This window comes from Jaculus jaculus, chromosome 2 (assembly GCF_020740685.1).
Source record: "Jaculus jaculus isolate mJacJac1 chromosome 2, mJacJac1.mat.Y.cur, whole genome shotgun sequence".
Classification (NCBI taxonomy): domain Eukaryota; kingdom Metazoa; phylum Chordata; class Mammalia; order Rodentia; family Dipodidae; genus Jaculus; species Jaculus jaculus.
In genome coordinates, this window is record NC_059103.1 from 166,904,026 (window position 1) to 166,931,651 (window position 27,626).

The following is a 27,626-nucleotide window of genomic DNA, read 5'->3' on the forward strand; positions in this document are numbered from 1 at the left end:
GCCAGGACCTCCAGCTGCTGCAAACAAAATCCACATGCATGCACCACTTTGTGCATCTGGCTTTATGTGGGTACCAAGGAATTGAACCTGGGTTATTAGACTTTGCAGGCAAGTACTTTAACCACTGTGGTGGTTTGAATAGAATAGCTGGCCCCCAATATATTCAGTTGTTTGTTTGTTTGTAGTTTGCATCTGTAGCCACCTGGCTGGAGGCAATGTCACTGGGTGATCTTAATAAGGTGTGGTGGTGGGTTTCAGATTTCAATCTAAAGATGTGCAAAGTGTGCATAGGTGGAGTTGCTGAAGTGTCCAGTGCTGTGTGGCTTTTTGGCTTTTGGCTTGTACTTCTTTTTCTCTGCTTGGTCCTGTGAAAGCAGGACAGTTTCTTCTGCCATTATGGAACTTCCCCTGGATCTGTAAGCTTCAATAAATCCCTTCTTCCATAACTGTGTCTGGTCTGAAAGTTCATCTCGGCAAACCTGAATCTGTCTGCTACAACGGCTCAGCCATCTCTCTAGCTTCAAGATTACATTTTAGCATTCATTAAAGACTAAAGAGTTTTTAAGAACTTTTCAAAATCCTTTTCTGATGCCTTGGCAATCTCTCTGCAGAAGACTCTATCAGGAATAGATACTAATTTGTCCAAAGAGATGTAGTTGGGCTTTGCTGGATCATACTGAGCTCTTCCTAAATAGGTGAGAAACTGGTGTCTTTCCTTAATTTTAAACAATCTTGTATTGAATACCTGGAAAAGAAAAAAAGTTTTACATTGAAAAAAGAAACAAATACTGTAGAATGAAAGCTGAAAGACTAGTAAGTTTACCTGACTAAATTTAATAAATTAACAAATATAACTAACCACATTAGGACCAATACACAGGATTTAAATCCTAGTTTTTGTTACAAAATTAAAGGGGCTTGGGTTAGCTCAGTGATGAAATATATGCCTAGCATGAGCAAGGTCCTGGGTTTAGTCCCTTAAAAGTTGTTAAACAGGAAATTATTGTGCATAGTAATGTCTGCCTGTAACCACAACACTTGGGAAGGTGAAGCAGGAGGATCTCAAGTTTGATTCCAGGCTGATCTATGTAGTGAGTTGCAGACCTGGGTTATATACACAGGGGCAAGACTTTGTCTAAAAAAAAAAAAAAAAAAATTGTGATTACATGGGAACTCAAAAGGGCAAATTACTAGTGTTTGGCTAAGGGGATATAGTATCTATGCCCATCAAACTTCCCTCTAAACACTTTATGCCCATATGTTGAAGCTATTCTCTGTTCACTGGGGAGACTCAAAGTTCATCTAAGTGCTGAGGAGACAGAGAAAGGTTCCAAACTAAGTAAAACATTCTTTATCATGCCCTCCAAGGTGCAAGCACCACTGTGGAAGGGGTGATGGAATGTAAGAGCCAAAGAAAAGGGAGGACTGCTTACAATGCTGTCTTCCATATACAAAGTGGCCTTGATGTTCATGATCAAACAATGCTGATGCTACCTACACAAGACATGCATAGTAAGGGGGGGGGGAATGACATCAAAATAGAAGAGAGATGACTTACAAAGAAAGGATTCAGGAAAGAGAGAAAAGGGGAGGATAATAAGAGGACAATATATTACCTATATGAATGGAGGCTGTCAATAAAAAAAAAGGGGGCTGGGCATGGTTGTGCACACCTTTAATTGCAGCACTTGCGAGGCAGAGGTAAAAGGACTGCTGTGAGTTTGAAGCCACCCTGGGCTAGAGCAAGACCCTACCTCAAAAAAAACAAAACAAAGCCAGGCGTAGTGGCGCACGCCTTTAATCCCAGCATTCGGGAAGCAGAGTTAGGAGGAATGCCATGAGTTCGAGGCCACCCTGAGACTCCATAATGAATTCCAGGTCAGCTTGAGCTAGAGTGAGACCCTACCTCGGAAACAAAAAAGAAAAAAAACAATAACAACAAGAAAAAAAAAATAACCCACAAAACAACAAAAATAAAAATAAAAAAGTGAGCACCAACACACAGAACAATGAAACACAGGCTATGATGAGCAAAGAACCCTGACTTCTCCAGAGACAGGAGAACATGGTAGAAAAGCAAATAGCCAATCCATATCCAAGAAAGCTTTGTCAGAAACTTGAGAGTGGGGCCCAGAAATCCTTTGTGTCTAGATTCTCATTATCTGCCAAGTTTGAGATCTATGTCAGCAAAAGAGTTCTAAAATTTCATAATCTGTGAAGTACCTTTTTTTTTTCCTAATAAATTCCTGCTGTCTTCAACTAGAGTCAAAATAAAATGAAGCTGGCCCCTATGAAGATAAACTAGGGAAAACATGTCTTATTAGTCCAGGATTAAAACTCCCAAGGAGTAGGCAAAGTGGCAGGGATCAAAAGCACAGTCAGTCCGTAGAGCCTGTGGTAAGAGAGAATAGAGGAGGGGGCCATGCTGAAGCAAGCACCCACAACCTGAAGGGGTCCTGAAGAGATGTGGACGATGCCCTCTTGTGTGGCCTCACCCTCTTCTCTGGGCTGCAGTGCAGATGTGGGACACTCATCAGGGTCTGTAATCTCCAGGCCTCTTTCCCAGGGGCCAAGTGGAAACAAAGTAGCAACTGCCCTTGGAACGGACAATAGGAAAAACAACTGCTGAAAATTTGAACAGTGACTAAATTCCCTTACCACATTACTACTGCTAATGAAGCTGTAAGGTCTTATAGCTTAAGATGGTCTTAATTTGTTTTTGAAAATATGGCAAGATAGTGACTAGATAATGACTAGTGAGTGACTCTTGACTTACATACAAGAGGAGAAATCACAAGTGACTCAGGCTCCCAAACCATGACTAGTTCTTAAACACAGGAACACTGAAGCATTTACACAGTTTATGACCAGTCAGTATGTTTACCTCTGTGACTCAAGCCACTGTTTATTCATTACTTTTTATGAGACAGCATTTCCCTAGAGCTCAGGCTGGGCTGGGATTCACTGTCTAGCCAGGTCTGATCTGATCCAGACCCACCTTTTTCACTCTTCAAGTTCTGGGTTACAGGTGTACACCACCACACTTGGCCCTCACAGTTCCTCCACCGTTAGAAACTTGTTTGCTCTTTTACATCCAAAAGCTACAGCTTAAGAATGTTCTCCCCCCCCCTTTTTTTTCCCTCTCTTTAAAAATTTTTTTATTTAGAGAGAAAGAGCACGCTGGGGCCTTCAGCTGCTACAAACAAACTTCAGAGACATGTGCCACCTAGCACATCTGGCTTCCGTGGGTCCTGGGGAATCAAACCTGGGTCCTCTAGCAAGCACTTTAACCACTAAGCCATCTCTCCAGCTGTGTGTTTAAAAAAAAAAAAAAAAAACTGGAGTGAGAGCCGTGCGTGGTGGTGCACGCCTTTAATCCCAGCACTCGGGAGGCAGAGGTAGGAGGATCGCCAAGAGTTCAAGGCCACCCTGAGACTACAGAGTTAATTCCAGGTCAGCCTGGACCAGAGTGAGACCCTACCTCGAAAAAAAAAAAAAAAAAAACCCCACCAAAAAAACAAAACTGGAGTGAGACTGCTTGTTGAGCAGCAAAGACTACTTTGCCACTTTAACTAAATGTCACCTTAATGATGCATTAGACTCAAGGATTAAAAAAAAAGAAGAAAAAGACCCAAAGAATTACTGGTCCTCTCTTCCCCTAAGGTGGAGTGATGGTTTGTATGTGAAATGTTTGCTACAGCTTGATGTCCTGTGTTTAAGCCGGTGGAGCAATGGGGAGGTGGAGCCCTGCTGGAAGAGGAGCGTCCCTGGGGACGGATCATGAGGATTGTATTAGTCTAGCTGATGTGACAAGAGGTGACGCCCAGCCTCTGTTTGCCATGCTTTCCCTGCCATGATGAAATTCCCCCTTGAAATTGTAAGACAAAATACACCCTTTCCTCTTGTTGCTTCTACTTGAGTGTTTTGTCCCAGCAACAGGAAGTTAACTGCTACATGTGGACTCCAGCTTCACCTTCACAGGAAGGCACCACAGGAGGGAAAAACAAAATTTTAGGAGATGCTGAATACAACCTCCTTCCTCAGACTAGTGATTTCCTCATGCTCACCAGCCTGGAACTGTTTCTGCCTTCTTTAGTTTCCATGATCTCTCCACTTAAGTTACAGTTCTTAATCTCAAACTGTATATACCAACCAGAACTGTCACTGAATGAGAAATCTAGTTTTCAATCAGTAAAATAAAATGCTTGCCAAAAAATACAAAGTTTGTATTAGTTCCCTCATGAGATTGTCAATTAACATATTTTTCCCACCAACAGCTTTTTCCTTTTTTTTGTTTTGCTTTTCAATGATAATACCCAGAAACTTACAAGTCTGAAAATCCCAGTGTGGAAGCTGTAGCCCTATTGGCATACCTATAAACAGGGGCTTGTGACACATCTGTCTGCTCAGTTTCCTGCAATTGGAAGGCTTCTCTCCATCATCTTAGTTCTATTTATTACAACAATGGCTGTCTTTTCCTGAGTGGCAGCATTATCTAGTAAAGAAAGTAGGTGTATTTTTAAACTCCAACTGTCAGAGTTCTAAACCTGGTTTTGTCCTTTGCTACTTGGAAAGTTTGTTATACAAGCCCTTTAAAATTATTTTCTTCTTCTGAAAACAGGGACAAAAGTACCTGCTATGCTGTTGGGAGAACTAGTATAATGAGCAGGAAAGGAAGCTGGGATGCAGTGCTTACTCAGTAATTATTCTTCCTATGACTTTCCAGTCTCCTCTACATTGAATTAATCACCCTGTTTGTAAACCCTCTGGTTAAAATTCTACCATCTTGTATCTTTATTCTAAAATTTTTATTTTTTTTACTTATTTGAGACAGAGAGAGTGAGAATGGGCACACCAGGCCTCTAGCCACTGTAAACGAACTCCAGACGCATGCACCACCATGCAGGACCTAGAGAATTAGAACCAGGGTCCTTAGGCTTCTCAGGCATGCACCTTAACCACTAATCCATCTCTCCAGCCCATTATCTTATTTTTAAAACTCTGTCTACCACACTAGATTACAAGTTATTCAGGAACAAAGGCCATGGCTGATTGATTTCTGTATACTTGGTGCTCTTGGCCCAGGCTACATGATCCATCTAGGGAAAAACTTGCTATTGCTTTTTATTAGAAGATTACTTACTTCACAATTGCTTCATAACCCAAATTCACAAAATTATAGATTTCTATCACTTTTATAACATGCTAGGAACATCCAATCTTAAGGGCCATTCAAAGTATGATAGACAAATGAACATCACTGTATGTGAAGGAACTGGACAAAACACAATCTAGCTGTGTTCAAGTGGTGTATCTTTTATTCATCTTTGTGTCATGAACAGGAACAGAATAAAGAGTTAGGGGTCACTTTAGAGAAGTTCAATCTGCCATTTATTAAATACGGAATGCTTACTCAGAAGGCAAACCTGATAGGACTGCTTTGATGAAACCCAGTCATTTATTTGTTCAGCACACATTTATTTCATGCCTGAGTGCCAGACACAGTCCGGGCATGGGGGATTCAGCCATGTGTCAATCTCTACTTTCATAGTCAATATTCGTGTCACAGCAGATATGCCATTGAGAAAGAACAGGAAAATCTAATTAGCTTAGAAAATATACTGATGACTTTGACACAATGGCAAACTCAAACTGCTTTATGCCTTGGTTAAGAGCCTTATAATCTGGCTAGTTAATTCATGGACTCAGGTAGACTGTGAAAAGTACATGTAGCACAGAAAAATTTAAGGCAAGAAACCTTTTCAAATTTGAATGGAGGACTTACGAGAGAGACTTAGGGTGACTCTTCTGCCTCATTCCACCAGGCAGAAATGGGTAGGCAGAAGGTACAGGGACACTGACAGTGTCTTCCTCAAACACAGTCTCCTCAGGAGCTGCAGGTGGGTGCCTGCAGCTGTGAATGTCCTACAGGTACACAGCATGCACCTAGACAGCAGCCCCAAGCGCAGGGCAAGGGCAGCTCTCACAGAGAGCACTGCACACTCTCAGCTGCCTTACCTGTGGGAACCTGACGATGATGTGGTGGGGAATGCTCATCACATTGTGAACATAATCAAAGGTCTCTGTAAGTTTCTTTTTATTTGCAGTTAGCATCTTTGGGATTCTAGTGATCATATGTTGGACTTCATTACATTTGAAACCAAATTCAAGACGATAAACCTATAAGAAAGAAAATTTGCCATTCTTCATGAATAGAAATATTTATTTCAGCACTATGCCTGAGGACACATTGATGCCATTTTAAAATCTTAGGATGGCTATACCAAAGCTCTTCTGGAATTATAGCTCTCTGGTTCTAGGGTCATCTGAATTTCAAGCCCCTCTCTTGAGTAAGAGTTTCTCACAGCTTAGTGATCACCAGAGTGACCAGGAAAGGCAACAGAATGAATTATGCAATGGAATAATGGTGTACAAAGGAGGCCTGCATTTTTGAAGTGCTAGACTCAAGATGCTGGACTAGCGCAACAAGTCATCTTAGGCTGCAGCTGACTGGATACTGGTAAGTTCAGTAAGTTCAGGAGCCAGCTTTTCCCAGCACCCTCTGTTGTCCTAGACTGCCACCTATTGGCCATTATGGAGTTCAGGTGCCAGCTTCTCCCTGGCACTCTGTCTGTTCCCCAGGAGCAGCTAACCATGGTACTGAGACTGGGACCCCTGTAAGAGCCAGGACACAGCTGCAAACAAACTGAGATCGCCTCACCTACTCCACCCATGAAGCGGCACCAAGTATGTCCAGGACTGACTCTCAGCAGCGCAAAGCACAGAAAAGACAAAAAACCACAAAGCAGCAGCAAGCACTGTTTCAAATACTTAACACAGGTGTGCCAGAGAGGCCTAGCTAACACACGACCTCCAGATAGGCACGTCTCACCATAAAATGACTAACACAAAACTAAGGCTATATAGCTTCCTCAAGAAATACCAAGCCAAGCCGGGCGTGGTGGCGCACGCCTTTAATCCCAGCACTCGGGAGGCAGAGGTAGGAGGATCGCTGTGAGTTCAAGGCCACCCTGAGACTCCATAGTGAATTCCAGGTCAGCCTGGGCTAGAGTGAGACCCTACCTCGAAAAACCAAAAAAAAAAAAAAAAAAAAGAAATACCAAGCCCATAGAAGAGGACCAAGAGAAGAGCTGTTTAGAGAAACCTCTACACAAGATTTCAAAAGAATGATTACAGTTGTATAAAGAGTACAAAGAAGACAAAGATAAATGCCAAATTGAATTCTAAGAGAATACAAATAACTAGATGAAATGAAGATGTAGAACCAGGATATGAAAATGCAACTCAATAAAGAGGCAGAAATCCCGGAAAAAAAATAAAAAACAACAGAAATGAAATGAAAGATACACCCAAGCAATGGAAAACACCATCAATAGAATGGATCAGTGAAGAGGAGTCACAACAAGAAAACAGACTCCACTGCAAAGAGAGAATGAGAAGAAGAGCTTCAGAAATTCACAAACCCCTGAAATGTGCAGAGAATAAGGTGGCAAACACACAGAAAAGAAGCCTGCTGAACACAGCTCCAGCTCCCTAATGGGGGAAGAGAGATCACACTTCTCAACAGTCCTGATGCAAGAGGAATGGCATTCCTACCCTCAGCATGAGCCTATAGCCAGCACACACCTCAAAACCAGTTGCAGCTTTTGGTAAGATGGATTGCTAGGTGAGCAGTGGATAGGAATCCCATTTCATCAATCTGTATGCAGAGACCTAGTGCCACCTCGAGAGAACCTATTGTTTGAAACTGAGCCATATTGAGTGTCTGAGAATGGGGAACATCACCAACATGGAGGCTGAATTAAATCTGCCAGAGCCCCAGGAGGAGAAAGAGCCCTGGGAGGCAGCAGGGCCAAGCGCCGACAAGTTGAGAGGTGCACACGACAAAGTGTCCAGGTAAAAGTAACTCTGCCCTCCCTTGCCAGGATCAGATTCCATTCACTGAGAACAACCCTGGAGTTTGATAGCTCTGAGCCTGAGGTCACCGAGCAGGGCAGGCAGATCCACTTCTGGGCCCAGCTCCCATTCACTGCTGTAGAGACAAGAACTTCTGAAGTTCTCTCAGGGAACCTGACACCCACAGCAGCATCCCTCCATCTGGGTGGCCAATACTTAGGAGGTTTTCAGAGCAGGAATGCCGGACCTCTATCTGTATATCTCAGTGCTGTGCTTGCTTCCCACACTCCCAACTACAAGGGCAGCCACCACAGCGGGTACGAGACAGGAGTCATGGGAGGGTGCCCGGCTCACGGATCCCAAAGCTACATGTGGTTAGCAGAGGCCCCTGGTATGTAGCACAAAGAAGGGCAAGTACTAAAGCGAAGCGAGCTCTGGCAGGCATGAAACACTTGTCCAATACAGGTTCAACACCAGGTTAAGCCATAGAAAAGACTGAACCTACAAGTATAAAAGAACATCCTCTCATCCCTGCAATTACCATTGGCCTTCAATTTTCAATGGCCCAGAAAAAAGCTGCTCTAGTATTACATCTTTATTTCTTTGTCCCTTATGCTTTCTCCTTTTTTATTATGCTTTTAGCAGTATTTGTTGTTTGTTTGCTTGTTTTTTGGGTTTTTTTTTCGAGGTAGGGTCTCACTCTAGCCCAGGGTGACCTGGAATTCACTCTGAATTCTACACAGTGAATTCCAGGTCAGCCTGAGTTAGAGTGAGACCCTACCTCGGGGGGGGGGGGGTGGAATATATATATATATATATATATATATATATATATATATATATATATATATATGTGTGTGTGTGTGTATATGTATATATATACATATACATACACACACAGAGTATTTAAAAAATTGTTATTTATTTGCAAGCAGAGATACAGACAGAATGAGTATGGGCATACCAGAGCTTCTAGCCACTGCTAACAAACTTGAGATGCATGTGCCACTCTCTATATCTGGCTTATGTAGGCAATGGGGAATCAAATCCAGGTCACTGGGCTTTCTAGGCAAGTACCTTAACCACTGAACAATCTCTCCAGCCCAGGATCCCAGGATTTTTTTTTTTTTTTAATTATTGTTCATACACTTATCATTAGCCAGTTTGTTTGCAGTGGCTGGAGGCCCTGGCATGCCCATTCTCTCTGTCAAATCAATCAATAAATAAAAATATTAAAAATAATCTTGCAAGCAAGTCCTGTTAACCACTGAAAAAGCCCAATGCACAGCTTTAAAAAATATATTGATTTGTTACTTATATATTTGAGAGAAAGAGAGACAGAGGGGCAGACAGAGACAAAAAAAGGGAGAATGAACATGGCAGGGCCTCCAGCTGCTGCAAACAAATGCCAGACTCATGTGTCACCTTGTGCAAATGGTTAACGTGGGGACTGGGAAATTGAACTTGGGTCCTTTGGCTTTGTAGCCAAGTACCTTAACTGCTAAGCCATCTCTCCAGTCCATGCCCAGTTTTTTATATGGGTTCTGGGTACTTGAACTTGAACAGTCTCAGGCCCTCTCTGGCTCGCAGGTTAAGCATAAGCACTTTTAAACCAGTGAGCCTTCTTTCCAGCCCTTAATTTTAATCCCCCCTTTTTTAAAATCACCCTTTTTATATTTATCTAATTTTGTTTCAAATCTTCTCAATATTGGAAAGTATTTTGTATTTTTTCCTGTATGTTTTCTAATCTTTCTTTTCCCTTCCTTAACGTTTGCCTCCATTCTTTTCAACTTTTCTCTTTTTCTTGTCTCCTTTTGTCTCATTAATTTAGTATTTCCTATTTTTATTTATTTATTTAATTTTTATTTATTTGCAAGCAGAAGTAGACAGAGAAGACACGCGCGCGCTCACACACACACACACACACACACACACACACACACACGGAGGGAGGGAGGAAGAAAGAAAAGACAGAGAGAATGGGAATACCTGGGCCCCTAACAGCTGCAAATGAATCCCAGATGCATATGCCACATTGTGCATCTGGCTTTATGTGGGTTCTGGGGAATAGAACCAAGGTCATTAGGGTTTGTAGCCAAGTACTTTAACTACTGAGCAATCACTCAAGCCCAGTTTTCATTGTTTTATATATGGTCAGTGGTCATGTATTAATAAGCTTTGATGGGTTTTGAAGCTTATTTCTGAATCTCATACAGTTTGATGCTGTAGCTACTGTAAGCTTGTTTTTCCTTATTGAGTAGTACTGGGGAGTTAAGCCCTCTAGCATAAGATTTTCACTAAGATCCCAAAACAAAGACAGATGAAATAGCTAAACCAACAGATGTGCAAATTTCACCACAGAAGCACAGGAAATATGAAAACCAAGGCCACATGACTCATCCAAACCCGTAATGACTCCACTACTAAATTAAGAGGTAATATAATACCTAAAATGCCAGGTGAAAATTTTACTATTGAAAATGATTAATGACCTCAAAGAGGATACAAATAAGCATTAGAATTCAATCTAGGACCTGCAGAAAATGTCAAAAAAAATGGGTGAAAAAAAAAGTAAGCAATATGGATGAAAAGTACCAAAGTGGAGAATATTGGCAAGCAAAATGAGATTTTTGGGGGGAAAAAAGAGAAATGTTAGAAATAACAAACTCAACTGAGCAAATTAAAAAATAAAAAGAGAACCACAGTAGAAAGCATCACTAAAAGACTTGACCAAGAAGAAAGCACAGGGATGGAGGACAAGGGCAAGGTTAACATTACCTCCAAACACCAAGAAAATAAAAACAAAAACAAACATGACCTACAAGGTCTAGGAACTCTGAGATGCAATTAAGTGACAAAGCCCAAGAATCCACAGGCGGGGAGCTGAGATACAAGGGGAATGCGCAGAGAAGCTATTCAATGCAGTTACAGGAACACTTTTCCACTTGGACTAGAGTAAGACCTTAACTCAAAAAAAAAAAAAAGAGGCATTTTGATCCCAAATAGAAATGACTATAAAAGCAGCTGTCCATGACATGATCTAGATGTTAAAAACCTGGGAACTGGGGAGATGGCTCAGCAGGTAAAGAGCACTTGTGCAAGCATGGGGACCTGAGTTTGATCCCTAGTATCCATTCAAAAAGATGGCCTCATTGTGTATTCCTGTAGCCCCAAGAGACAGTCTGGTCAATCACTGGGGTTCCCTGATCAATCAGTTTAGATGAAAAATGCAGAGGTCTAGTTCAGTGAGTCACTGTCTCAGGGAAATAAGATGGAGAAGCAATAGAGGTGGATACACAAATGTGTGCACATACATTAATGAAAAAAAATTTTAAGGTGTTAAAAATACAAAGAAATACAACTGAAATATTAGAATAACATCACATGTCTCACCAGCAACTCAAATGCCATAAAAGCAAGTAATGTTATTTTCAAACCTTTAAGTACCTAACTGCCAACTATTTGCCATATCTAGGAAAGCTAACTTTTAAAATTGATGAAAGCCTGGTGTGGTGGTGCATGCCTTTAATTCCAGCACTCGGAAGGCAGAGGTAGGAGGATCACAGTGAGTGTGATACCAGACTGAGACTACACAGTGAAAAGGACAGCCTGGGATAAAGAGCAAGACCCTACCTTGAAAAACTTAAAAAAAAAAAAAAAAGAAAAAGAAAAAAAGAAAAGAAAAGAAAAATTGATGGTGAAAATAGGATAAGAACAAATCAAGGCAGTTCATGACCACCAAGCCAGCACTGCAAAAGGAATGTGGTCTAAGGAAGAAACAAAGTCTCAACCATGAAAGCATAGGAGAAGTCATGAGAGAGATGAACAAAGAAAGGAGAGCTAGGAAGGAGTCTCCCTGAAAACAGTAAACCAGCAATCCTCTAATACTAATGGAGGAGAAAGGACACAATAATCCAAGTAAGAATTAGAATAACTATGGGAAAGGAGAGATAGCTTAGCAGTTAAGGTGCTTGCCTGTAAAGCCTAAGGATCCATGTTCAATTCCCCAAGTCCCATGTAAGCCAAATGCACAAAGAGGTACATGCATCTAGAGTTCATTTGCAGCAACTGGAAGCCCTCACATTCTCTCTTTCTCTCAAATAAATAAAAATATCTTTAAAAAGAATCAGAGTACCATGTAGAGCAGCTGACAGACAGCTGGAAGAAGCCATTCTACATGTAGTTCAATGGGAGAAAGAGATACCACCAGTGAAGAAACTCAAATAGTGGACACTGCAAGCCTTATAACTGGCCAGCCAGGCCAAATGAGCCAACGGGTGCAATAGTGGCAGGTCTGTCATGGTGGAAACCAACTGCCCTCTAATTGGACTGGAGGCCCGCTCCATGGGAGGGAATACATCCCTGATACTGAAAACTTAAAACAGGGGTAGTCATGAGCCCTAGGGGTGTAACATGTCCTGATGTCTGGAAAAATATACATACTATGCTTATCAAATGGCACAATAAGGACTTCTCTTAATATTCATACCCTTATATTAATGCTCCTCTCACTTTGGGTAGAGAATCTTCTCTTTTCAGATGGCAGTGACTTTGGGATGACTCAGAAGGTATCACAGTGCTGGAAAGAAGTGACTAGAGTACTGAGTAACATCTCGATCACACCTTCCAAGGCTCAGGGTCTAATGCAGAAGAGGTGGCAGAAAGAATGTAAGAGCCAAAGGAAGGGTAGGACTCCTTACAATGTGCTCCCTCCAGACATAAAATGGCCTGGATATCCATGACCTCACAGTGCCTGACACTACCTACACAAGACCATCATAAGAGGAGGAAAAGACATGACATCAAAATAAAAGAGAGACTGATTGAGATGGGGAGGGGATATGATAGAGAATGGAGTTTCAAAGGGGAAAGTGGCGGGGAGGGAGGGTATTACCATGGGATATTTTTTATAATCATGGAAAATGTTAATAAAAATTGGGGGAAAAAAAAAAGAAATCCAGACCCCCCCCAAAAAAGAATCAGAGTAATTAATAAATGTCATTTAATAACTTTAAACATAAATCTCCCGAACTTACCAGTAAAGTCCAAGACTGTTTGTTGAGACTCAAAGTGGAACTTTTAACCTATTCTGTACCTGCCTTGCTGGCATGGTGCTCATTTCCAGCAATAGATACCTTAATTAATAATACACGCTGTCTCCATATATTATCTGCTGCTGTTTCCTTTTAAAACTGACATGTCAGCTGCCCTATCATTAAGAAATCACTCTGCCACCTTCTCATGCTGAAACAGCAATTCTAACTCCTCTCCCCTTTATCTAGTAGATTAAGTCCTATACTCTCAAGTGCAAACTCTTGATGATAGTCTGATAAAAACAATCCCCAGATGTGCTCTTTTAACTTCCTTAATTAGTTACCTGCTCATTGAACTTTTTAACCTCTATGTTGAGAAAAACCTATGTACTTTCCCTCCTACTGAAAGAAAGGCAAGTTCCTCTTTCACCTGTGCACTTCTCCAGAGTTCATTCTGTGAAGTTGCTCAGTTATGACCTCTGCTTGTACAGGATCCTATTTCTTGTGTCACTTCCATAAATTTCTTCCAGGTAAACACCATGAGTCCCTTTTCTACAACTGAGACTAGATTAAAAAAAAACAAAAAAAAATCTAGATCTAACTGTCTGCTGTCTCCAAGAAACACACTTCACAGGTAAAGAAATCAACAAACCGAATCAAAGGACAGAAGTCAATCAATCAAGGGAATGGAAACTGAAAACAATCACAGCTATGTCAGCACTGAGGTATCAGCATTCTGGTATTAGGTAAAGTAGACTCCAAAGCAAGTTTAGAAGAGATAAAACAAACAAACAAACAAAAAAAACACTACATACTAATTAAGGAACCAATTCATCAAGAAGACATACCACCAGTAAATATATATGCAATGACTATTGGGGGTCCCAATTACATGCACATAGTGTGCATAAAAGGTCTGAAAGGTCCTAATGACTTGACTTAAATCAACCTAACAGAGATACTTGTATATTCATTTTTATTGCTCCACTATTCATAATACGTAAGAACCAAACTAGATGCCCATTATGAGATGGATGAATAAAGAAAATATGACATGTATATGTGCAAACACACTAATACAATGTAATTTATTTCAGTCATAAAGAAAATGAAATCGGGCTGGAGAGATGGCTTAGCGGTTAAGCGCTTGCCTGTGAAGCCTAAGGACCCCGGTTTGAGGCTCAGTTCCCCAGGTCCCACGTTAGCCAGATGCACAAGGGGCGCACGCGTCTGGAGTTCGTTTGCAGAGGCTGGAGGCCCTGGCGCGCCCATTCTCTCTCTCTCCCTCTATCTGTCTTTCTCTCTCTGTCTGTCGCTCTCAAATAAAATAAATAAATAAATAAAAATTAAAAAAAAAAAAAGAAAAATGAAATCATGACAATGAAGAAAACATACTCCGTCCTTCCTACCCCCTCTCCATCCATCTCTCTGTGTCTGTCTGTCTGTCTATCTATCTATCTAAATCTATATATGTATGTATGTATGTATGTATCTATCTAAATGTGTGTTGGGGGGGTGCCGGTCATGAAAGTAGAAAGGGAACTGTGTGGGGCTGAAAGGGATCTTGGAAGAGATCTAAAGGGAGAGGAAAAGAGAGTAATAGAATGCCTACGGTAAGCAAGCACATGGGGTCTATTTGGGGAGAAGCAGGGGACTAGCAAGAGGGGCACAAGGGGATAACGGTGGGGCAGTCGGAAGTGAAGGATGATTAACATTAACTAAAGTGACATAAGTGTTTGTAAATCTTACTGCAACATTGCGTTAGTAACTTGGTTGCCTTTGACTCCACAGTATTCTCTTGGAGGAAGGACAGTAAAGTGTGTTCTGTGATATCAGAGCCGGCAATTGTCACAGGAGCCATGCAAAGTGATACTCTGGCTGTTCTCCCAGAAGTCTTCTGACAACAGCCTTCAAAACTCCCCCGAACATACAGACTAGAACTCACTTTATAGTCCTAGGCTGGCTTTGACCTCATGGTGATTTTCCTACCTCTGCCTTCTGAGTGTTGGGATTAACAGCATGTACTACCATGCCTGTGGTGGTTTGAATAGATGGCCCCCAATATATTCAGTTATTGTTTGTAGTTTGCTTCTGTAGCCACCTGGCTGGAGGCAATGTCACTGGGTGGATCTTAAGGTGTGGTGGTGGGTTTCAGATTTCAATCTAAAGATATGCAAAGTGTGCCTAGCTGGAGTTGCTGAAGTGTGCTGTGCTTGTGGCTTTTGGCTTGTGCTTCTCTTTCTCTCTGCTTGGGCCTGTGAAGGCAGGTCAACTTTTTCTGCCATTATGGAACTTCCCCTGGATCTGTAAGCTTCAATGAATCCCTTCCTCCATAACTGTGCCTGGTCTGGAAGTTCATATCAGCAAACCTGAATCTGTCTGATACAATGCCCAATTTAGAAATAACCTTAATTTTGTGTGTGCGTGTTTTTTTTTTTTGTTTGTTTGTTTGTTGTGAGGCAAGCCCAACAGACTGGCCTTTTTCTTTTTTAATGAAAGAGAGCAAGAGAGAGAAGAGGAGAATTGGTGCACCAGGGCCTCTAGCCACTGTAATTTAACTCCTGCCATGTGTGCCACCTTGTGCATCTGGCTTATGTGGGATCTGGGGAGTCAAACATGAGTCCTTAGGCTTCACAGGCAAGTGCCTTAACTGCTAAGCCATCTCTCCAGCCCTAAAATCTACTCTCCTTTATGATGACAACACAAAGTTGATTGTCTTCAGAGAACTTAAAACACTTAAAAAAAAAAGTTTTCCCCAAAAAACTTAATTATGTCATACCTTCATATTTTCTTTCACGGGCTCCAGACTTCCAGTGAGTAGTCTCGGAAGACGAACAACCAGATCTCTCGTCTACAGAAACAAACATAATAGTGAACATTACTATGTATGCACATTTAACTTAGTTTTGAAAACTTACACATTACAAGGAATATAAAGGTAAAATTTAAATTATGACCCCCATCAGAGAGATGATATGAACCTTAACATTGACAAGAAAACAAAGATTTAATACAAGAAAAGCATTTAATACATGATTAAAGGGAACAATTTGAGGGTACGTTATAAAATGATGCAATCTATGTTTAGCCTAGCAGGGTCATTCGTTTTTATACAAAAGGTATCAAGAACTTATAGTACTTATGGAGCCAGACGCACTACTGTTGTGCCGCGAGGTCCTCTTGTTACATTTACGTAGCCAGGCATTCATTAGAAACATGAGATTTAGTGGTTATTAAGTATGCATTTGTATTTCTTGCCACATTTTATTACCTTCTTAACACTAAGTTGAAGTTCTTTCTGAAAAAATCCCAATCTGTTATCCAGTCTTTCCACGGAAAAGTTCAACAAAAATGGTGCATTTCTGACCATCTGTGTAATATCTGCCTTACTGAAATTTTTTGACTGTAGATAAGCCACCCTGGAAAAATGAAAAACAAACATGTACACTTGACAATAATTAACAAGAGAAATCGATGAAAATATACATATGACTAACATTTATCGATATCATGCTATTTTCCAAAGCAACTTAAATTTTATTATTATTATAATTTATCTGCAAGCAGAGAGAGAGAGAAATGGGCACACCAGGGCCTCCTGCTATTGCAAGTGAACTCTTAATCCATGTGTCACTCTGTGTCTGGCTTTACATGCAGGCACTGGAGAATTGAACTCAGGCCTTCAGGCCTTGCAAGAAAGTACCCTGAACCACTGAGTCATCCTTCCAGCCCCCAAAGTAACATTTGTTTTTTAAAAGGCTCACAAACAAAAATGATAAATAAATAAATAAGATAAAGATACTCTATAATAACAGCCCAAATATGGGCAAATTGACAAGTACCTACCACATTTGAATGGCTTCCATTTCTTTACAAACAGAAAACAATTTCACGAATACAAACACACTAACAGTCAGACACTTGGCTTTGGGACAGGATTTACTATGCAGTCCGGTCTAACCTTGGATTCTTCATCCTCCTGCCTCTACTATCCAAGTACTGATCACAGGTACACACTCCCATGCCTGGCTAAGATGTACTTATACAATATAACCTATGTGTACTTTATTAATTTGAAAATTCTACAAAGGATTACATTTTTTTCATTTCAAAGAAAATAAATAAATGAAATTGATTCTAGAAAAGAAGACTGCTATATATAGTAAAGTCAGAAACTAATTTTAAATATTATCATATTCTTGTGCTTGTAGATACATTTCTCACTGTAAATCCTTTTGAAGCTAGGCATGATGGTACACACCTTTAATCTCAGCACTGGGAGGCTGAGATAGGAGGATCAGTGAGTTCAAGGCCAGCTTGGGGTTACAGAATAACTTCTAGGTCAGCCTAGGTTAGAGGTAGACCTTACCTGGGGCGGGGGCGGGGGGGAGTCTTTTTGAGTACCCATGGATGCAATACCTATGTAAAAAAATCTATGGGGGCTGGGAAGATGATTCAGTTGGTCAAATGCTTGTCCTGCAAACATGAAGACCTCAGCTTGAATTCTCAGCTCCCATACAGAAATTGAACATGGCAGCATGTACCTGCAATCCCAGTACCAAGGCAGAAATGTTAGAAGGGACTTGCTAGCTTGCTAGTGTATCCAAGTCAGTAAACTCCAGGTTCAGTAAAAGACCTGTCTCAAAAAAGAAAAAAAAAAAAAAAAAGCCAGATACTGACCTCTGGCCTCTAAATGCACACATATAGGTGTGCCCACACAAATAAACATGCATACCACACAAATGCACTTATACAAAATCTCTAAATAACTGGACTCAGAATCAATATTAATTAGTCATGAGTATTAAAATCAGTTCAATCTGACAGCCAGGTTTCAGAAGAACAGGCCACATGATCTACATTGGAAGATATTCGTCAGTTGTCAACTAAAAGAAATGGACTGACTAATCTGACAGATGAGTAAACCAGAACTGATGGTCTTGGAGATTTACTAGATGTGGTTATCAAAAGAGAAGTCAAAACTAGTAGCAATATTTCTGATTTGGGCAGAAATAAAGCCAAAAGAATTCCCACTTAGTACCTCTGGGAATATAGACCAGAGTTGAATATGTGTGATGGAATGATGAATTCAAAATGTTTGATTAAGGATAGAGACTTCATCTTGCTCTGGGTCTAGCCTAACTGGTGATTTCCAGGCCAATGAAAGTTCTTGTGTCATAAAAAAGTGGACAGTATCTGAGGAATGGCACACAAAATTATCCTATGACCTTTACATACACACTATATGCACTTGTACCGACATGCATATGTGCATCTGCACATAAACACAGATACACAAATGAAAAAAAGGGGAAAAACCAGAATAGTCAATTTATGGAAAATATTAACTATATTAAACAATACTTTTCCAAGGGAATGTCAAATGTCTACCATCAAAGTTGGAAATGTTGGTGTGGTGGCTCATGGCTATAATCCCAGCATTAGGAAAGTTCAGGCAGGAAGGAGAAGACCCTATCTCCAAAAAAAAGGAAAAATCATAACTTCCTCATTTTTAGTATACTCTCAGGTAATTTAGCTATTTGTCAATAGCGATTAGAACAAATAACAACCCCTTCAATTTCTGAAGAAATAACTCAATATTAACTCAGCAATAAACTGAAAAGATAAAAATAATAAATAATTGAACAAAAGAAGAATTTTAACTCTTTAATTTAGGTCTAAAAAAGTTCACACCAAAAGGCAGTATTCACACTCATTATCTCAGTAGATCTTTATATAAGAGAGACTTAAAACTTTTCTTTCACTGTGGCTGGAGAGATAGCTTAGCAGTTAAGGCACTTGACTGCAAAGCCTAGAGACCTACGTTCGATTCCTCAGTACTGACATAAGCCAGATAGACAAGGTGGTACATACATCTGGAGTTTGTTCGCAGCAGCTGGAAGCTGTGGAGGGCCCATTTTTCCTATCTGCCTTTCTCTCTCTCAAAATAATAAATTAATAATTTTTTCTTACAATACATTTCTTCCGTAAGTTCCTCTTAGGGTATATAAGCTTCATTCTAAAAGCTCTACCTTATCTGAAGATTTTCAAGGTCTTCAGAGAAAATAGCATAATTTTTAGTCAGGAATGCTCCCAGTTGGTTATCTTCTAAACCCAAATCCTTGAGGAACAAGAGAGTCTGCTTAATGTCTTTTTCAAAATCCAGTCTTAGGAGGAGGTTGGCTGCATCTGGATGTTTTTCTATCTTGGACAAATCCACTCCTATAATAAATTATAAGTACAAATTGAAGACAAATTCTCATTCAGCCACAAAATTCTTATATGTAAGCACAAGAGATTGCTGAAGAGCAATCTATTCAAAGGAGAACTGAGGCAGAGAAACTTCAAAATTTAAACTAAACTGGTTACAGAAATAAATTAAAATGAATTATAGTATTTATTTCAAAGACAAGTGTTACAGAAAAAATGGGCATTTAAAGTTAAATTTCCCCCAAAGACAAATTCACCAAGTCATTTTGACACCAGAGAATCATCTTTTCTATGGCTTCTTGGATGTGTAAGATGCTGTGAGCCCCAAATGATCCCCACAGCAACCACGCCACTGGCCATTCTGCAGGGTACAAAATCTACCTTTTTTTTTCTGTTTGTTTTCAGTTTTAAATCATTTAAAAGCATTATTGATCCCCTTCATGGGGAGAGGAAATAAGTATGACCCTGTGCTTTACACATCCTTGGCGTTTCCAGGGCTTTAGTACAGACATAATAACTGTACAAGTGTACCCATGTCTGCAAAAGAGCAGACAAACAGCCCTTAAGCTCCCAACATGGCAGAAAGCACCAAATCATCTGCCCTCCTTCAGTAGCCGTCACCAAGTCTTCTTTAAAACTTCCTTTGTTTCAGGCATAGATTTCAGCCTTAATCAGGCAGGGCATAAAAGTAACCTAGAATTCAAAATTATCACTAAAATGGACCATGTTATTCTCTTATTTCTCCCCTTTAATCTTATTAAAATAAAAAGCACTTGGGAGCCTGAGGTAGGAGGATCATGGTGACTTCGAGGCCTGCCTGGACTACAGAGTGAGGTCCAAGGCTGCTAGAGCTAGAGACCCTGCCTCAAAAAAAGAAAGGTTTATACAGAATCTTTAAAATATACATATATATACAATATATACAACATAAAACCTTTAGGTTTAGATTCAGATTTTCTAATCTTAAGAATATTTCTGGAGAGATGGCTTACCAGTGAAGACACTTGCCTATGAAGCCCCTAAGACTCCCCAGAACCCATATAAACCAGATGCACAAGGTGATGCATGTGCAAAAGGTAGCACGTGCACCTGAAGTTTGATTGCAGTGGCCAGAGGCCAGATATGTATGGGTGTACATGTGTGCATGTGGAAGCCAGTGGACAATTCAAGTGTCATCCTCAGTCATCTTTCTGATAGTATCGCTTACTGGCCTGGAGCTCACCAATTAGGCTAGATTCTGTCTCTGTCTGTCGTCCCAGTACTGGGATTATAGACCTGCACTTCTACACCAGCATTTACAATGGCAAATTAGGAATTGAATGCAGGTCTAAAATGTTCCCACTGTCATGGAAGAACTGAAGAGAATGTAGAACACTTTGTAAGTATGAGATCAACTAATGTCTAAAACTGATGAAAGAGGTGTGATGGTTAAGTCCTGTATCAACTTGATCAGATTGGAAATCAACTGAGAGACACACCTCTTTGGCAGGCCTGTGAGGGCATTTCCAGGAAGGATTGATGACGGCCTCCCAAAGTGGATGGCCCTTCTAGTGGTGGTTTACAGCACTGACAACTCAGAGCCCTTTGCCAGGCTGCCCACGAAGCTTGCTGGTATGTGCATCTACCCTGCTGCAGCCATCCTTCATGGACACTGGAACTCAGCTTCACCAGCCTTCCAGTGTGGATTAGAGTTCAGCAGCTCTCAAGGAATCCTCCAGGCCTCCAGTGCCAGATGGGGACTGCTGAGGCATCAGCCTTGTGGACAGAGCAGTTACTGGGTTCTCCAACTCTCCAACCTGCAGATAGCTACTGTTGGATTATCCAGCTCAAATCCTGAAACTAATCCAATAAATCCCCTTTATAATGCCTACTCATTCTATCGGCTCTTCCTCTAGAGAACCTGAATGACATAATAGGCAGCAGTGTTATAAATGACTGCTTTAAAAACTGAGTCAAAAAGGTTAAGTAGAAGCCGGGCGTGGTGGCGCACGCCTTTAATCCCAGCACTCAGGAGGCAGAGGTAGGAGGATCGCTGTGAGTTCAAGGCCACCCTGAGACTACATAGTGAATTCCAGGTCAGCCTGAGCCAGAGTGAGACCCTACCTCGAAAAAAAAAAAAAAAAAAGGTTAAGTAGACACTTCTGAGGAATGAGATGCAAGCTCAGGAACGATGAAGCAGGAAATACAGTTTTTCCCTGAAGGCCTTTTCAGAGAGCCATGGCTCACTTGTATCTACTACTTTCATAAAGAGTTCAACTTTCACTTAGGGGCTAGGGAAATGGCTCAGAGTGGGTACAGCGTTTGCCATGCCAAGGTAAGGATCAAAATTTAGATCTCTAATGCCCACATAAATACTAGGCATGTGTGGTTGCCCAGTTGTAATTCCAGTGCTTGGGAGGTAGAAACAGAGGGTCCCTTGGGGCAAGCTGTCTAGCAACACTAGGAAATAAGTGAGCTCTGGGTTCAAGTGCAAGACAATGCCATAGTTACTAAAGTGGAGAGCGATCTAGGAAGATACCTGATGTTGGCCTACACACACACACACACACACCACCCCCATACACAAAAATGCTGATTGAAATTGGGGATGGCGGTGCTTGCCTGTAATCTCAGAACCTGGTAAGTAGGTAGAGGAAGATCAGGAGTTCAAGGATAGTCTGAGCTATATAACAAGTTCCAGGCCAACCTATATGAGACACTGTCTCAAAAAACAATCAAGTCAAATAAAAAAGCAAAATAAAACTCAAACCCAATGCTAACTAAAATGTAAGGCAGTAAAATAAAGAATGCCCTGGCAAAGTACTGGTAGGTTAGGAACATACCAAGAAGCACCAGCTGTTGCAGAGTCTCAGAGTGATCAACGTAGTCTCGCAGTGTGAATGAGGCTGCAGGCAGGGAAGCGTGAGCACTGATCAGAGCAGCCTCCTCCTCAGATACTGGCTGCAGTGGAGACACTGGAAACAAGTCATCCATTTCTTCAAAGCCAGCCATGTGGACAGAAAGCAAGTTAGCATTGTCACGTAACACTTAACCCTAGTTCTACAAACATTTTATCTTCCCTCAGTCTGTGTCTTCACTGGATGAATACTGAGATTTAAGAAGTCCTGGCATGGTGGCATACAATCCAATTCCAGCAGTACACTCGGCAGGGGCCCAAGGTAAGAGAATTGCCGCCATGTTTGAAGTTAGCACAGACTAACAGTGGGACACTGCCTGCCTCAAAAAAGAAATCCAAAAGTATCCTACCTTCTCAGAAGTGAATTATTTAGAGAGAAGAACCATTGTTCCTCCAAGATAAGAAATGCACTGGAAAGCTCCAAGGCATACAAATATTTTTTGAGACAATGAATATAGCTCAGGCTAGCCTTGAATTTACAATCCTCCTGCTTCACTCATCCAAGTGCTGGGATTACAAACATTAGTCACATTGTCCAGCTACAGCACACAATTGTTTTTCTTCACTTTTCATTGATATATTAACTAACTGCCTATAAAACACATTCTGAGACTGGGCCACCATAGATGATAAACCTGGCAAAAGTATAACATATTTTAATAGTCAAAATCTACAGTTTAGTTATGACATCCTAAAATTCTTCATTCTGAATTAAAGCCCTCTTCTATAGGTTATTCTCCAACATCTTATTATATTTTCTGCACTGGAGAGATAGTTCAGTGGTTAAAGGTGCTTTTTTTGGAAAGCCTGATAGCCCAGGTTCAATTCCCTTACTAATGTACATGGGTACTGGATGTAATACTGATTCCTAGGACAGAAACCACAGAAGGGAGAAGGTTCATTAAAAACCAACTCAAGGGAATTCTGGGGAGGTGATCTATTTCCATTTCATGATTGTTAAACAGTTAAATGCATATGTTAAAATTCATAGAACTAACTATTAAAATAAAAGTAGGCTGGTGTGGTACCACACTCCTTTAATCCTAGCACTCAGGAGGCAGAAATAGGAAGATTGCTATGAGTTTGAGGATAGCCTGTGATTACATCATTTATTCCAGGCCAGCCTGAGCTACAGTGAGACCCTACCTTGAAAAACAAAAAACAGGGCTGGAGAGGTGGCTCAGCAGTTAAGGAGCTTGCCTGCAAAGCCTAAGGACCAGAGTTCGTTTCCTCAGTACCCATTTAAAGCCAGATGCACTAAGTGGCATATGTATCTGGAGTTTGTATGCAGTGGCAGGAAGCCCCGGCACACCTGTATTCACTCTCTCTCAAATAAATAAAAATTTTTAAAAACACACAAAAATTCATAGAACTGTATGTCCCAAAAGATGCACTTGACATTATACCCTAATAATTAACATTAGAAAGTTTTTCAAAAGCTAAATAATGAAAGATTTAGAAAACAAATGTTTTATGTATAAAGCTATGAAATGATCTTATACATATTAACCCACAAATTTAGGTAACAAGAGTATAATAGAACTAAACAGATCTGGCCCTCATGTCTCCTTTGTCTGGTATAGGTACAGGTATCTGACCTGAAATGCGCTGGCAGCAAGTAAACAAGTAGTTTGTTCAAACCACCAAGGCTGGAAAGGAGGACTTTTCTGAAATACAGAATTACCTTCCAGAGGCAGCTCAGAATCCCCGCTGGGCATCCTCCCCGAGTGCTCACTCCCACACGGAAGCAGAGTATGGTGGGCAGCACTGCTCTCCTGCCTACTGGAGTCAGCATCCTGGGAGCTATTCCGTGAGGAGGAAGTCCAGTAAGTCTTAAACCCCCACCGGAGACAGCAATTGTCAGAGGACGACTGAGTTGGAGCAGAAAAACCATGTGACAGTGTTTGTCCTGCTCTTGGAAAACGTTTCGTGAGTTGTACAGAATTAATGAAGCTACTCAATTTAATAGAGTTGAACCACCTGGGTATCTGTTGAGCTGACAGGGCCATTTTTCTTAAGGTAACCTATAAAGGGAAAACACAATCACCAAAATATAACAGATTTATTTACTTAAAATATTTAAAACAGGATTCAAACACAAAAATAAACTGGAAATTATCTTTTCTAAATGAAAGGAGTTTAAATATGACTAAAGTAAGAACTGCAAAAGCAGTTTCAGCTACAAATCATAAAACAGGAACTTCAGAATTGCAAAAATAATACATATACAATTTTATCGCAAAAAATAAAATCTATAGGGTCAGAAATGTATTTTAAAATTCTATAAATGTTCCAATTACAATGAATTTACTAATTAAAAAAATTTTTATTCATCTGCCATGTGTGTACGTGAGCACAGTATGGCTGGGGAACTGAACCCAGGCAGGCAGGCTTTGCAAACAAGGGCCTTTAAACATGAAACCATCTCCTCAGCCCCTGAATTTACTCTTTTTAGTAGCAGAGAGTGACGGAATTAAATGTCTTTAGAATTGAAGGATGTTCAAGTGTACTGAGGAGCAAAAAATGAGTTATCCAAATATGTTTATGTATGTGAATTAGAAGCAACACAGAAAGAAATCCACTGCCTTTAACAGTCATAGTATTATCATTGCTATATTGAACAGTGAGAGTGGTTTCATCCTTAGAGCTGAAATGGCTGATTCTTTCACAGATACAGCTGCTCTTCAAAAGAGGAACAAAACCAGTTTTGTTGCTGGGCATGCTGGTGCACGCCTTTAATCCCTGCACTCAGGAGGTTGAGGTAGGAGGACTGCCATGAGTTGAGGCCAGCCAAGAGACTACACAGTGAATTCCAAGTCAGCCTGAGTTAGAGCAAGACCCTACCATGAAAAACAAAATATTAGAAAAAAAATAACTAGTTTTGTTAAATCCCGTTTCACCATAGGAAACAAGAAAAAGAACAGTTTTCAAAAAGAAAAGGTCAGGCTACATAGATGACTCAGTGATTAAGGCACTTGCCTGCAAAGACTAAGTACGCAGGCTCTGTTTTCTGTTTTATTTTTATTTATTGTTGGGGGAGGGGGAGGCAGATAGAGAGAATGGGCACACCAGGGCCTTTAGCCACTGCAAAGAAACTCCAGATGCATGTGCAACCAGACATCCCTCCAGCCCTTTAAAAATTTTGTTTCATTTGTAAGGATCCAGGTTCCATTCCCCAGTACCCACGTAAGCTAGATGCACAAGGTGGCACATATATCTAGTTTATTTGCAGTGCCTAGAGGCTCTGGTATATCCGTTCTCTCTCTCTCTCATATAAATATATTTTAAAAAAGAAAAGTCAAAACACTAAGAAGCTGGGCATGGTAGTACATGACTCCTGTAATCTCTGCACTTGGGAGGCAGAGGCAGGAGCACTGAAAAATTTAAGGCCAGCCAGAGATACACATTGAGACTGCCTCAATTAAAAAAAAAAAGTCAACGCTTACCAAAAAAAAAAAAACAACAAAAAAAACTCTCAAACAAAACAAAATCACATAAACAAACCACCAACAATACAGAGATTTTCTTTTTTTTTCGAGGTAGGGTCTCACTCTAGCCCAGGCTAACCTGGAATTCACCAAGTAGTTTCAGGGTGGCCTCAAACTCACAGTGATCCTCCTACCTCTGCCTCCTGAATGCTGGGACCAAAGGCATGTGCCACCCTGCCCGGCAGCTACATAGATATTTTGGCCAGAAATATTTGTTAAGCTCCAGGAATATGAGAGAATTATATACATTTAATGTCAATAATCCCAATAAACTAGTCTTATGGAGCCTGGTATGGTGGTTCTACCTGTAAACCCAGCACTCAGTAAAGGCAGGAAGACTGCCAAAAGTTCAAGGCTTGCCTGAGCTACACTGTGAGATCCCGTCCCCGCCCCCCAATAAATAAATAAATAAATAAATAAATAAATAAATAAATAAATAAATAAATAAAAAATATCAGCGTAGAGCCTAACAAAATGGGAAATATTCAATAAATGTTATCTGTATTACTGACAAGTATAAGCTATTTTTTGCTCACACCTTGTGTTTTGCTTCCTACATAGTGGAATTCAGCGTGTTCCATGCCTTGAATTAGACCAAATACCTGATAGCGTAATCTCCACTTTAAGAGCTGCAGTTTGGAAAAGTGTGCTAAGGGTCATACAAGTGAAAGTATCACTTTCATTCTGACGTGACCTGAGTTAGGAAATTAAGTGTCACAATAACCTTGAGGTTGCTGTTAAGATTTTGGTGGGAAACGAGCTAACCCTGTCAAATTTTCCTTCAAACTGCCTCTGCTCCGCACAGTAGGCTTAAGAACATCAAAGTGGGAGTCGGGAGACCTCACTTATGCTAACCTTACAGGAGAAGGCGCTTGTGGAACTCCAGCACGTTGCCTAGCCCATGATGCTGGCCCAATAACCACTCTTCGTGTAATTCTCTATGTGCGGTGCTGGAGATGGAACCCAGAGCCACACTCTGAGCTTCAAACTATTCTTGTAATGGGGAAGGGTTCAATAAAACAATTTTCAGGTCTCTGTCAACGTTAACATTTTAGGCTTCAGAGTTTGTATAAGCACTTGCAAACCAGCTCCTGAAACCCCAAGTTCACCCTGGAGTATCTCTGGGATCAAATGCATACCCCTCCCACATCTCTTTCACTTTAAACTCCATCACCATGCATTCTAAGATCTTAGTACATTCAACTGTTTAGCCTTCCAGTTTTACTCGCTATGTACTACCTTTAAAATCACCATTTCAGTATACATCTTAAAAACGAATGAACTGTTGTGTCCGGAGAGCAGGGCAGCTCTGGGCCCTGGGCCTGTTCACCCAGGGACTCTCCTCCACCAAATCCACAGCTCTGTCGGGGTGGAATGGACATGACCCCAGGGCAAGTGCAGTAACTCCTTGCATGCACAGCACCCGAAAGCCGGTGCATTACTTTCAGATGGGTGGAAATAACCTCCCCCACCGCGCACGGCGGGACAGCGATTCTTCTTCCAGCACGGCCCTTTCATCCGGCAAATGAAAGCAAACACGTTTGCAAACTCTAAAGTCCATTCAAGTAGCTCAGTGCAGTTTAGGAAGGGAGCAGGCACTGGAACCGATGTCTCTCCGGGTTCCCGATCTCTACCTCGCTCGGTCACCGATGGTGGATTCCGGACGGAAGGCGGCTCGGTAATAAAAGGGCCTCTCCAGCGCCGCGCTCGCCCCCGCCCGCCCTCCAGCTGCCCACACCGAACTTCCGCAGGAAGCCACCCGCGTCCACCGCACGCCGCCACCCAACGAGCGCGGCGGCGAGGTCCTCACAGTGCCCGGTGGCCCAGGGCAGGGCAGGCCCACCCCGCCTCCCCGCCCCCTCCCCGCGACCCCTCCCCGCCGACCGGGCCCGGGGCATCCCGGGTGCAGGCGGCCCGGATCCCGAAGCCCCTCCGGAGACGCAGCCCTCACGCTCGGGGACTCCTGCTTTACCTGTGGCGAGGCGCGGGCTTCGCAGAGGGTCACCCCGTGGACACCCCGCCAGCCGCCGCCCCGCACGCCCCGCACACAGCCAGCCAGGCCCCGCGCCGCCGCCGCCGCCG

The 27,626-nt window shown here is 41.5% G+C and overlaps 1 protein-coding gene across 7 annotated transcripts; it reads right to left on the minus strand.

Moving 5' to 3' along the window:
- Positions 1-159: 159 nt before the first annotated feature.
- Mterf3 (mitochondrial transcription termination factor 3) lies at positions 160-27,589 on the minus strand. Of its 7 annotated transcripts, none has more exons than XM_045143655.1 (9): positions 27,517-27,589; positions 23,741-24,080; positions 21,983-22,135; positions 18,983-19,172; positions 16,222-16,369; positions 15,730-15,801; positions 6,019-6,180; positions 2,496-2,591; positions 160-745 (listed from the first exon to the last, which is right to left on the minus strand). In XM_045143655.1, the coding sequence occupies exons 2-9, from the start codon at positions 24,063-24,065 to the stop codon at positions 551-553; spliced, it is 1,341 nt and encodes a 446-aa protein (XP_044999590.1). In that variant the 5' UTR covers positions 24,066-24,080; positions 27,517-27,589; the 3' UTR covers positions 160-550. The 7 variants fall into 7 exon arrangements, 6 of the variants coding, with proteins under 6 accessions (XP_044999590.1, XP_044999589.1, XP_044999588.1 ...); XM_045143654.1 differs by lacking the exon at positions 27,517-27,589 and adding an exon at positions 26,784-26,802 and having other exon boundaries at positions 21,983-22,114; XM_045143653.1 differs by lacking the exon at positions 27,517-27,589 and adding an exon at positions 26,784-26,801.
- Positions 27,590-27,626: the final 37 nt, after the last annotated feature.

What these genes read in the sequence shown, in the direction of transcription:
- Mterf3 (XM_045143653.1), bottom strand. An exon ending in GCAACAGCTGGTGCTTCTTG is followed by an intron (nt 19,173 to 21,982) that starts GTATGTTCCTAA and finishes AATTTATTATAG; the next exon opens with GAGTGGATTTGTCCAAGATA. An exon ending in CCGTGAAAGAAAATATGAAG is followed by an intron (nt 6,181 to 15,729) that starts GTATGACATAAT and finishes TCTTTCTTATAG; the next exon opens with GTTTATCGTCTTGAATTTGG.